Here is an 11771-nt window from a genome sequence, read left to right as displayed (position 1 = left end):
AAAAGAAAATCTGCCCCTCCAATCACACCAGATCATTAGGGAACTACAAATGGCGAACATTAGACTTAATTCCTTTCTCACCTAAAGCCTGAATTCTACTCTCAATATACAAAAAAAAAAAAAAAAAAAAATAGAAAAAAGAAAAAAAAAAGGAAAGCTGATAAAATTATACTGATAAAATTCAAAAACATAAAGACAGAAAATGGAATTCAAAGCACAACTTTAGACACATCAGAAATTCGGTCAATAAGTTCATCATTTAGAGCCCCATTTCTCGTTTTTAAAACTGCCGATTGATTGATTTAATAAGTCACCAATACACATTCTAGCACAAGCTGTCAATGTTAAAGTTTATTTGTTTATTTTGAAAAAGAGAGAGAGAGCAGCAGAGGGGCAGAGAGAGAGAGGGAGAGAGAGAATCCCAAGGAGGCTCCATGCTGCCAGCAAGAGCCAGATGCGGGGCTTGATCTCAAGAACCATGAGATCATAACCTGAGTTGAAATCAAGAGTCAGATGCTTAACCAATTGAGCCACCCAGATGCCCCTAAGCTGGTTAATGTTAAAAGGGAAAAATTTGGATTTGAAATAACAACCATGTTGGGTGTTGATTGTAAATATTAAAGGAAACCGTGAGACCATACTTTCTATTGTGGAGAAGAGCCAAACATTTTGGCATCTGAGGTAAGTACACAGACCCACCTGTGATTCTAGTTCCAACGTTAGCAAGATACACAAACCCCAGGGAGTGACTGGGGTTGGTCTCAGGGGTGGCCACCTGCCCCAGGCAGGCTGTCAGACACACCAAAACACAAGCTCTAAAGTGATTACTTGAACTAATAAATAATTCTCTTACATATACCTCCAGAGGCAGGTAATTGAGGGTGCAGTTCATTCTCTTGGTACTCACAGATCCAGGAGTGAAGGCAAGCTCAGAATTACCAACTAATGAAAGCACAACAGTATCTCAAGGGAGTCTTACGTTCATTTTCTGGCTGCCGCTCATCAGTAGTGTGGCCCTTGACCAGACATGAACATAAAACCACTGCTTCCTTGATGAAATGGATCTAATATCTACTCCATTTATCTCATAGGATTGTTTTCAAAAGTCCTTTAAGGAACATGTAAAAAATGTATCTATCTATCTATATCATATTATAATTGCTATTGAATTATTTGAAGAAATTCATTTCTTGCTCATAATGTAGAGTTGGATGCCATCTTTGGGGTCTAAAAAAATAAATTTATTATCTTACAAATGAAAATAGTTGAATTACAGAAAAACCTAATTGTAATTCTCCTTCAGATTCACTAGGCTTATAATTTACATGGCAATGAGTTTGCTGGTTGGGCACTGATTAAAATCACCGCTGTATAAAGTGGTTCATTCAATAATTCTTTGGGGATACAAATTCAAGTTTAGCCAAACAATGACACTTTAAAAATGAAGTAATGTCGACATTTTAGGAAATGATTAAGGAAACGAAGAAACCATAACCCAAAAATCTTTTAATATGATCTTACTGATTTCCTCAAAAGCGAATGATTACAAAGTGAAATCTGAATTGTAAGTCAGTCCTAAGTCTTTATACTCAGGTATCCAATCACAACCATTGAACCAATGTTCAACAGAAAGGCATCAACCCCAGGAGACAGGAATGTGAGCTTTTGGTTTTGATAAACACAAGTTCTAGTTGTTAACCAACTTTCAGCACTCAACCTTTGGTGAGTCCTGCCTTGAATACTAATCAAATGGAAATGACCTTAACTTAACGCTAATGTAAATCCTTTAAAATTCATAACGAGGAAATACATTCCTCCAACAGACTTGTGAAAGGTGAGAGCGGACCACAGAGAGCAGGCAGTCCAACCCTCATTTTATAGAACTTTGATCCCTGGCAGCATTCATTAGAATGATCAAAGCCCTAAATTATTGGTTGTTTCTCTGGATAATTACCAATGCCCATGCAGTGACGGTGTGGGATATCGCACATACAACAAAAATGTCTGCAACGAGTGAAGGCATTATACTTCTCATTTCTTTTAAGAAACAAGGTAGCAAGACTTATTTCCATGAATGGTATAACAGATTTGGGTGGTTTTTGTAAATTCAGAACCTAGGATTTAATAGTGCTTGGTGGTTCCTGGAGGATAAAATCAAACGTGTCTAGAAACGTGCGGTACAACAAAGGTTAACCACTTGCTTTCTTGCTCCACGTTTATTGGGGCAACAGAGACTGAAACAGCTATTTTCCTCTCAACTGGGAAAATATAATACAACAGCAATTTCTTAAATACATAACAAAACTTTCTGGATCGTGAATCAACATGAGATGTAATAGTCTATAGGTGTCAACTTGACAGCTTTATAAAATGTCATTCATCTAAGGCATTATGAAATTATCTTCAGAGCTGCACATATATACATGGGTCTATATACATAAAGGCATCCATTCATGAACACAAAAGTCAAGCACTGTGTAGAGAAGGGTAAAATAAGACGCATTTAGATTTTGAATAAGTTTTAAGAGACAATTTGGGGTTTCAAGAAACAGTGATTTACATTCAAATAAACATGTACGTTTTGCAAATCTGGATAGGTAAAATTTTCATGATGCAGGCTACAAGAAAATTCACACTGTGAATTATTTGTTTTTCAAAGGCCTCTTTATCTATATAGAGATTTCAAGTCCAGAGCTAACACCCATTGTGTGAACAAACAGAATGCCTATGATTCTAAAATTTGCTTCCCTGTGGCTTTCCCCCTCACCTCCCTACCGGATAAGAAAAAACTTCCCAGAAGGGGCAACAGCTAGTTGTCGTCCCCTTACACCTGCTAGCGTTTCCGGATGGGGAGTTATTACATCCAGATTACAACTGGGTGAAGGAGTTTTGATCCTATTTCAAAAAAACTACACTACTCCAAACACAAGAATTTTTGCCACAACATCCAAACATTGTCACGTAGACCCATATCTCTTCCTAGTCTGGAAAGAGAATCCCTGGAAGACAGAGCTGATGGACAGAGGAAGGAGACAGGTTAAACTGTCTCACTGGCCAGTTATGCCAAACAAAAACATCAGTCTCTTTATCTAAGTTGTCAGTTCCCTCCTTTGTAAACAAAGTTTCTAGACTGGCTTGCTACTCACCCTTTGAGGCACCGGCGATGTATCTGGGTTTAACCTACCAACCTATTCCTGTTGATTCTGACAGTCTTACACAGGCCTATTCGTGTAGCTATTTAAGGAAGGAGTCACTACTTTCCAGGCACTTTTCAACATTTAAAAACTTAAATCCAGTTGTTTGAAATCTGTTTCAAAAAAGCAACCCTCCACACCCTATCTTGTATTTAAAAAAAAAAAAAAAAAAAGGAGCTGCTTCTGTTACAGTATCTCTGTGAGAAAACAAGTTCCTTCAATTTTGCCAAGGAAACAGTATGGATGTTCTCTCCTACCTTTAACTCCAAATTCAGGAGTTCCGCCTCTGATAACACAGGATTTTAGGTTCCTTGAAATCAGCCCGTTTTAGAGATTCTTTGCGGAATAGAAGCTTCGAGAGTTCGCTCGTGCCAGGGTAAACTGCCACTCCTGACACTCTTGATACAAAAATTCATTTTCAGCTGAGTTCCCGTGATCCCCTGAGCAGTTATAAATGCCCTGTGCTACAATGAGGCAGTGTTAAGACAAAGCAAATCAAATATGTGTACACTTCTATTTATACTAATAGGGAATACATTGATCGAAGAGAGTATTCTTGTTCTGCCATGTTCAGAGTTTCAAAGGAAAAGAAAGACGCTTAACATTGAGAAGTTTCCAAATAAAAATGATTAAAAATGCTTTGGGTTGGTTGCCATTCGAAAGTTTTCCGAGAGTCCACATCTATGTTCTGTACAAATGGTAAATAAAAGTGTACACGACATAGGGATGAACTATACATATATCAGGTATCAACATGTATGTGGGAACCAAAGTTCCTTAAATATACACATCCCCACTTAGGACACATTCCATTACACAGGCAAAGCATCGTTCCTTAATAATAGGTCCAGGATAGCAGCAATTTAACAACCTAGTTACCCAGTTACCTCGGGAAAACATCATAGGTCCAGACAGTCCCAACACACTGTCCCTCGTTCCAAGGACAGCTCTCTAGGAGCACTTTACATGTTCCCACGAAGCACCAGACTACGTTGCTAATGGCAATTATGACATCCTGTCATTGGAGAAAAAGTTATTGTCTTTTCAAAACCCGTGTATTCAAAAATCTCACTAACGGATGACGGGAAAACTAAGTCGCAACGGGGCTGTACCAACCTAAACTATTTATGATACATAAAGCAGTTACAGTTTCTTTCTTACATTTTTTGTTGTTTGATCAGTGCCTTGTACACACAGGAAGTATCTGGCTCGCCCTAACAGAGGCTTCCAAGAGCAATATTAAACTTTGTTGAGAGCTGCTTGCACTGCGTTTGAAAATAGGTAACTAGCTTGATTATCAGTGTTTTTACACACTGACATGACAGGACACCATGCTAGGGTTGTTTTAAAAGAGTTGGGTTTATGAGTCTATACCTTTTGTTAAGTTAGGAACTTGCAACCAAAATTTACGTATGTAATATGCAAAAAAAAAATCATTAGGTTGATTTCTAATAAAGTGTATTAGTCCCAGAAGGAAAGACAAAATGGCTTTGAGGAAACATTTGTTTTGTGTGTGCCACGGGAAATACTCGCACGTGCCCAGTGGACGGAGGGTCTAGGTAGGTGGCAAATTATATGGATTTCTAGATGTACACATGGGACTTTGATAGTCACTCTTGCTATGGACTTTCAGGTCCAGCCCTAAATGTGCTGGGCGCAAGAACGCAGGGCTCAGGAAAGGTCTCTGTTATCTACGGTGAAGGATTTGAACCTCTGCCCCTTGACCCGTGTTTCACATCAGACAACCCTGCAGACCACAGCTACTGGCTGGAGGACAGTCTATCACCTTCGCCAAGCCGCACTTGCCCAGGGAGAGCCGCTCCATCAGACCACATCGTTTTACAGGCTGCAGCCCTCGCACTGGGAAAAGACACCTCCCTCTGCACAGCAGTTTTGTGCTGGAAGCTGAGAGCACACAAGGAGAAACCCATTGTGTTTCTGCCAAGTCACCGTGGGAATGCCGGCAACAGCACACCCGGTGGCTGGCCGAGGCCGAAGCCAAGTACCCACTCCTGAGCTAAGCAGCCTGCTTTGCAGCTCTTACAACAATCTCCTCTTAAACGGTGTTATTCTTTCCCTCCCCCAGGGGGGTCTCTCCCGCGTATCTATTGGTGGTCAAATCGACACAGAACGGACGCTGGTGCTCAGTTGTGATGTATGTGGCCAACCGCGACAACACATTTATTACACTACACGTTCACTCGGGCTCCTTGAATCTGGCCATCAGTTAAACAGTCCGGTGGGATCCTCCCGGCGGGGGGGGGTAAAATGATGATGGGTTAGCAACCCATTCCTTCTCAGCAACCCCGAAGCTTCCCGACATGCTCCACAGACACAGCCTAGACCACACAGCCCGGTTCTCTTCACTCGGGAACACGTGCATCAGGGCTGGGCCTTGGTGCCAAAGGCAAGTTCAAAGTCTGGACACAGGCACTTTCAAAGGTTGGCAAGGAGGAGGCAGGTGCGCTAAGTGGGGCTTTCTCACTGTGCTTCTCATTAGAACCCCAGACATCTGTGGCACGTGGACGTGAGCAGAGACCTCTAGGTTGTGGATGGGCTGTGCTTTTTCTTCTTGCCCCGACAGGACTTGCAGACACAACAGATGATGCAGGGGGAGGCCAGGAGCAGCAGGGGTGAAGTCACCAAGGCGATGATGCCCAATCCCACCAGAATCCCCACCACCTGGAAATGTGGAAGAAAAGGCTACTTCAGCAGTTAAATCTTCCTGTATGTCTACTGTACCATCTGCTAAAGACCGAATGTGTGTTTCCCCCTCAGCCCCAGAATTCATATGTTGAAACCCTAATCTCCAATACAATGGAATCCGGAAAGGAGGGTGGTTGGGAGGTAATGAGGACACGAGTGTGGAGCCCTCACGGTGAGATTAGTGCCCTAAAAAAAAGATATTAGAGAGCTTGCTTCCATTCTCGCCACTCTCTGCCATGTGAGGACACAGTGAGAGGAAGGCCATCTACGGACCAGGAAGAGAGAGGGTCCTCACCAGAACCCAACCATAAAGGCACCTCGAGTCTCCAGAACAGGGAGAAATACGTTTCTATTTTTTTTCAGCCACCCAGTTTATGATAATTTATTCTAGAGCCTGAACTAAGACACCACCTCAGGCACGCAAAACAGTTACCAATCATAGGACCTTGTAGCCCAGGGCCAGCATGATCTGAACTGGATACTAACCAGGGAGACGGCAAGAACTAGATCGGAGGGGAGGGAACAAAACAGACATTAACTCGAGCAAAAGCTCTGTGTGACCCCAAACTGTTGCTCTTGGCGCTCTGGCTCTCTCCCTGAGTTTCCTAATAGTCTCATAGGGATATTAACAATGATTGCTAGGCTATTAACACTGGCACCTTTAAAAGGAACACAGCCTTTAATGAATATGAAACGCTATTAAAAATAAACCAGGACTTCCTTTGAACCTGCCACGGAAACACAATGGCAGGTACAGAGGGATTTAAGCCCCAGCAGCGGCTCATGGGATTTTAGAGCACTGCCTTTTATAGAAAGTAGGACTTAGAGGGTTTTAGGAAAGTCGTTCTACCATTTTTTCGGGAGGAAAGAAGACCTGCCTTCGTTCTGCAGGTGGCTGTTAATTACCCAGTTGCTCCGGGCCCTGCCCCTCCACTTATCCGCAAGGGGGTCATGCTCATGAACTTCAGGCACTTGCTGCATTCCCTTTCCCTGGCCCTGCTCAGGGGCTCCCCAGAACCTCCAGGGATGGATGCGTAAGCAGACAACAGGGTGGGGAGGAAGAACAGGTGGGCTTTCTAAGCCCTCCCAAGTCCAGTGTATCTCGTGCTTCCTTAAGGGTCAAGGTACCTGTGTTCGGTTCCACATCACTGAGGCTCTCGAGTGGCCAAGCTTATTCCTACACGGCCCTTTGTCATAATGCCTGAGGAAAATGTCATTCTGAAAAACAAGGGAGAGAGGTCTCAACAAACACGCTGTTTTGAATTGAGACAAATACTAACCACACTGGATCTAACAAACGCAAACCATATTTTGCTTGGTGGAAGCAAACGCTCTTTCGGGCGACACTGATGAACAGCCTCCCCGAATCCCGAGGCCGCGATCTTTACGATGTATCTCGGTACTTTTACAAAGCACTGAGTGAAAAGAGATTGTAATCAACGAGACTCTTGACTGAGTCTTGAAAGGCTCCATGTCCTGACCAATCCTCTTTGAAAGGCAGCTCTAGAGCAGGTGCGATATGGAACGAAGGACAGTCTTCCTCGGCTGGAAGGCGGCCACAGTAGAGCAGGCGAGGAAAAATGCCAGCAGCTGAGGTGGGAAATGCAGGCATGAGATACTGAGAAGGTAACTAACCAGGTGGGGGAAGAAGGAGAAGAAGTCACAGGTGAGGGGAAAGGCACTGGGGAGAAGCAGGAGCCTGGCCAACAGAAATGACAACGGAGAGATGAACTTTGTTGGGACGATGACGGCTACGGTTTGGACAGGCTGAACTTGAGAGACACTTGAGCCATCCAAGTGGTACTGTCCAAAAGGCAGCTGATTCCACAGATCTGAACTTTGGGGGAAGGCCTTAGGTACTGGCAGATGTTGGGGGGAGGGGCAGGAAACAACACAGAAGTAGATGAGATCACCCGGGAGAGAGTGTAGACTGGAGAGCAAAGAGGATGTTGGTCACAAACATTTGGGTCACAAAGAATGGGTCAAGGGGAGCCTGGGAAGGAAACGGAGAAGTGGCCAGAAATGCAGAAGGGAAGCCAGAAGAGGTGTCATCACTGAAACAGACAGTTTAGGTAGGATGAGGACTGAAATATCCCTTGCATTTCACTCAAGGCCTTAGAAAAATACAGCTGGGGAGTGACAATGTGGCAAGCTGAGTGTACTTCAATGCCCGGAGGTAAGTCAGCGTCAACAACAAGAGGTGACTATGTTGTTTTGAGGCCTGGCTCAAAGAGGAGGCTGGGGGAGAATGGGAGTATGGGAGACACATAGGTTTGAGAAAAGTGTGATTCGTTTTCAAATGGGACACAGCTGCATATGTGATGTTAGTGGAAGTTGAAGTCACAAGAGAGAGAAGAGGTAACAGAAGGGGACAGGTCTCTGAGGTACCCACAGCACAAGATGAAGAACACCTCGTCCTCTGAAGACAGCAGGGATGGGGACGAAGGCAGGAGCAAACGCAACACCCCAGTAAAGCTCAAAACCACGCTGGGTGGCTGTCTGTCTCACGCTTGGCTCTCGGACAACCATCCTGCTCCCAGACCCACTGCTCTGAAACTTTCCCACAAACAAAGATCAACACCACCATCTGACACAGAACACTTGTCGAGGGGAAAATGTCATTACCAACAGGCCAATGCCCCTGGCTAAACCCGAGAAAATGGGATCTCAAGAAACAATGACCAGAAAAAGATGCTTCAGTATTTGAAGCCTGTGTATCCAGCCTTTTAACATCTGTACCATTTCATCTCGAGCGTCAGAACAGTCCAAGTAACAGAACAGTGTGTTCTTTGCAACGCCATACCCCAGACATATTCCAGCCAAAGGATGGACAGATCTGGCACACATATTTATTCCCTTCCATTCTTGCCGCTTAAAAAGAACCTCATGGGCTCAGCCTCCTTGTGGCTATGAACCCAATTAATATTCTGGTTAAACCTGAAGGAAAACAGAGATTTCTTCCCTCTGTAAAACATGAGGGCTGTGCAGTCAGTGAGAACCTCACTCAGAACATCTCACGTTTGGAATCACGACAGCTCTCAAATATCACCCTTAATTGTAATTCGGGGGGTTATGATAGAATTTTTTTTTAAGTGGAAACATTTCTTTCAACCTGAGCTACTGAGCTTCTGAAGTCTAAAATGTCAATTTTCTTTTCCCCAATTTATACCTCTGCTTGAAACACTGAGATCGGGCTGATTAAAATTCTTACAGATGTCTGAAACAACCTATCTAGTTTTCAGTTAAAACCCAGGCATGTGGGGGGCGGAACGCATCCCGTATTCACTGCACACGGACTCGCTGGGTGTGTGTGACACTAAAGCCCCACACTAACTGCTGATCGAATTGAAGCAAACTAAGCCAACGAAATGAGAAGTTGAGAAAAGAAGGTCCCTGCCCCCCACCAACATGACGGAGGCTCACACGGATATGGACGCATCTTCCTCGTCTGGATTGCCAAAACGGTGAATATCTCTTCCTATCTGGGGTAGCTCACATGTGCTAGAGTAAATGCTAGAACTGAAGCAAGTCTGCTCATCCAGCCTTCACATCACCTTCTACCTCTGGGGTTACCATTAGCCTTGGCCCGGGACTGAATGAGCTGTACTCGAATTGGGCAAGACGTGCTTCATGAATGGTGAGGGAACAGAGTGAGGGGGGCAGACCCCTGTGTCTGGGAAGGCAACCCTAACAAAACAATAGCAAAACTGCTGTCATGGCAGTGAATGAAGTGGTTATTGAAGACATCTCATGGATTTGAGTGGCCTTTTTCTTTAAATTCAGAAAGAAGAAGACAACCAAAGTACAGTAGGCAGAATGGCGGCTCCCCTACAGACGCCCGTGGCCTAATCCGCAGAATTTGAGAATATGTTGCCCTTACATGGCAAAATGGACTGTACGGATGTGATTACATTACGACCTTCGTGGGGGAGTGTAGTCTGCATCACCCAGATGTGGCCAACCTAATCACAGGGCCTAGAAGGGCAGAGAAGCTTCCCCAGCTGTGGTCAGAGGGAGCCGTGAATTGGAAGAAGGGTCGGACAGATGGGATGTGGCTGGCTTTGAAGACGGGGAAAGGGGCCACAGGCCAACGAATGCAGGCAGGCTCTAGACAGTGGAAAAAGCAAAGAAATGGATTCTTCCCTCGAATCCAGAAAGGAATGCAGCCCTAAAGACCCTGTGATTTTAATCCAGTGAGACCCATGTCAGATGTCTAGAAGTAAAGATAATAAATCTATGTTGCTTAAGCCGCTGTGTTCGTGGTGATTTGTTACAACAGCAATGTAAAATGAACACACGGATGATTCTTTTTGGAACAAGAGGAGACGGTGCTCCCAAAACAGGAAATGTCCCTAAAACAAAACAAAAAAAAAAGCTTGCTTGCCTTTAAGGTTGAGGTGACACAGTGAAGGTAATCAGAGATTTTATAGACATCTGAAGTGGAGAGTATCACTAAGAACAGTAAATGTCTTTTACAGGACAAACAGAGGCTCATTGTTTCCAAAGGAAAGGCCGTAGGGTCCCGGTGGTCACACCGATACAGAAAGACCACGTGAGAAGCCTTCCGAGTGGAACTTACATCCAGGTTCTGGAGACAGTACCAGCAAAACGTGTGCTTGCAATTCTTGCACATCATCTGAGCACAGCCTTCGTTGCGTTCGATATAAACCCGACAAACAGGGCATTGCTTAATGGGGGCTTCTGTGTCTGTCCCAAAGAGGGCCCTAGAAACAAAATGGATGAGAAATTATAGGGTGTGGATCAAGAATGCTGCCTGAGTTTCTTAAAAGCTAGAACCACAAGGGGGTAGACTACCAGAGCTGGGGAAGAGTGAGCTGAGTGTAAAGAATTAAATAGTTAACTAACACCTTTCTAGATTCCACTTTATGGTCACCAACTGAATTCCTGGGGCTCCTGATGGGTAGGTAGGGAACCCTTCCTTATCCGTGCTGAATTCACTTCCATGGAAGAGGGTGGGGGTAAAAATTGGAGAGACACAGATTATTAGTCATTCAGATAACTCCAAACAGAAGAGAACCTTTATTTATCTTTGGCTTGAAGTGAATTATATAATTGTATTTTCCACACCTGGCTTAACTCGTTATTTGGAGTATTTCATTCCCCGAGCACACACTGTCTAAATAAGAAATGCAAGCAGCCCGCTATACAAGAGAAACACAAGCTCAGGATCTGAGACGGCACAGATAAACCTCTTATCTAGTGATCTGTTCAGACAAACAAATGGCAGAGGTTGAGGGAGTCAGTGACCAATACTTTAAAGAAACACCTGGGGTGCCTGGCTGGCTTAGTCGGTACAACATGCAACTCTTAACCTTGGGGTTGTAAATTCGAGCCCCACACCGGGTGAAGAGATTATTTTAAAAAAATAAAATCTTTAAAAAATAATAAAATAAAATAAATGCCCAATATCATTCAAGAGACCTGCTCCAGATGGATGAATAGGTCAACACAGGCTCACAGCCTTAAGGGGCACAGAAAATAAGTGGAGCTAGTTGAGGTGGGAGGGTTAGGGAAGCCTCAGCCCGGCGCTGTACTTCAGCCACTGTTCATTAAAACCAGCACCCAGCACATGGAGACATCAAGTTCACACAGTGTTGTTAGATCCAGGATCGGAGCTGGTGCTCACCATAACCTTATAGAGCACTGGGACAGTTACTATTTTAATTCCTACCCTCCCCCTTTTTTTGCAAATAGAGAAACAGACTCATAGAGTGACAACGTCAGATCTCAACCCCTCTCTCCTCTGGGATCTTTGCACTGTCCTGTGACACCCACAGACTTTACTGCCATGGCAGTGAAAATGCAGAAGGTACTGGCTAGGAAGGTCCACACCTGCCAAGTGCATGAAGA

At 44.1% G+C, this 11771-nt stretch overlaps 1 protein-coding gene across 5 annotated transcripts in view; it reads right to left on the bottom strand.

Moving 5' to 3' along the window:
• Window positions 1-2201: 2201 nt before the first annotated feature.
• RNF144B (ring finger protein 144B) overlaps window positions 2202-11771 on the bottom strand; it is a 182643-nt gene continuing 173073 nt past the window's right edge. For all 5 annotated transcript variants that reach the window (XM_027040395.2, XM_015088097.3, XM_027040396.2 and 2 more), the window contains 3 exons: window positions 10480-10624; window positions 7029-7118; window positions 2202-5876 (listed from right to left, as the gene is read on the bottom strand). In XM_027040395.2, the coding sequence (XP_026896196.1) occupies window positions 5736-5876; window positions 7029-7118; window positions 10480-10624 (376 nt within the window). In that variant the 3' untranslated portion in view covers window positions 2202-5735. The remainder of the gene's footprint in view (window positions 5877-7028; window positions 7119-10479; window positions 10625-11771) is intronic.

This window comes from Acinonyx jubatus, chromosome B2 (genome assembly GCF_027475565.1).
Source record: "Acinonyx jubatus isolate Ajub_Pintada_27869175 chromosome B2, VMU_Ajub_asm_v1.0, whole genome shotgun sequence".
NCBI lineage: Eukaryota > Metazoa > Chordata > Mammalia > Carnivora > Felidae > Acinonyx > Acinonyx jubatus.
The sequence above is the reverse complement of the archived record's forward strand: the minus strand, read 5'-3'. Positions and strand labels throughout refer to the sequence as shown.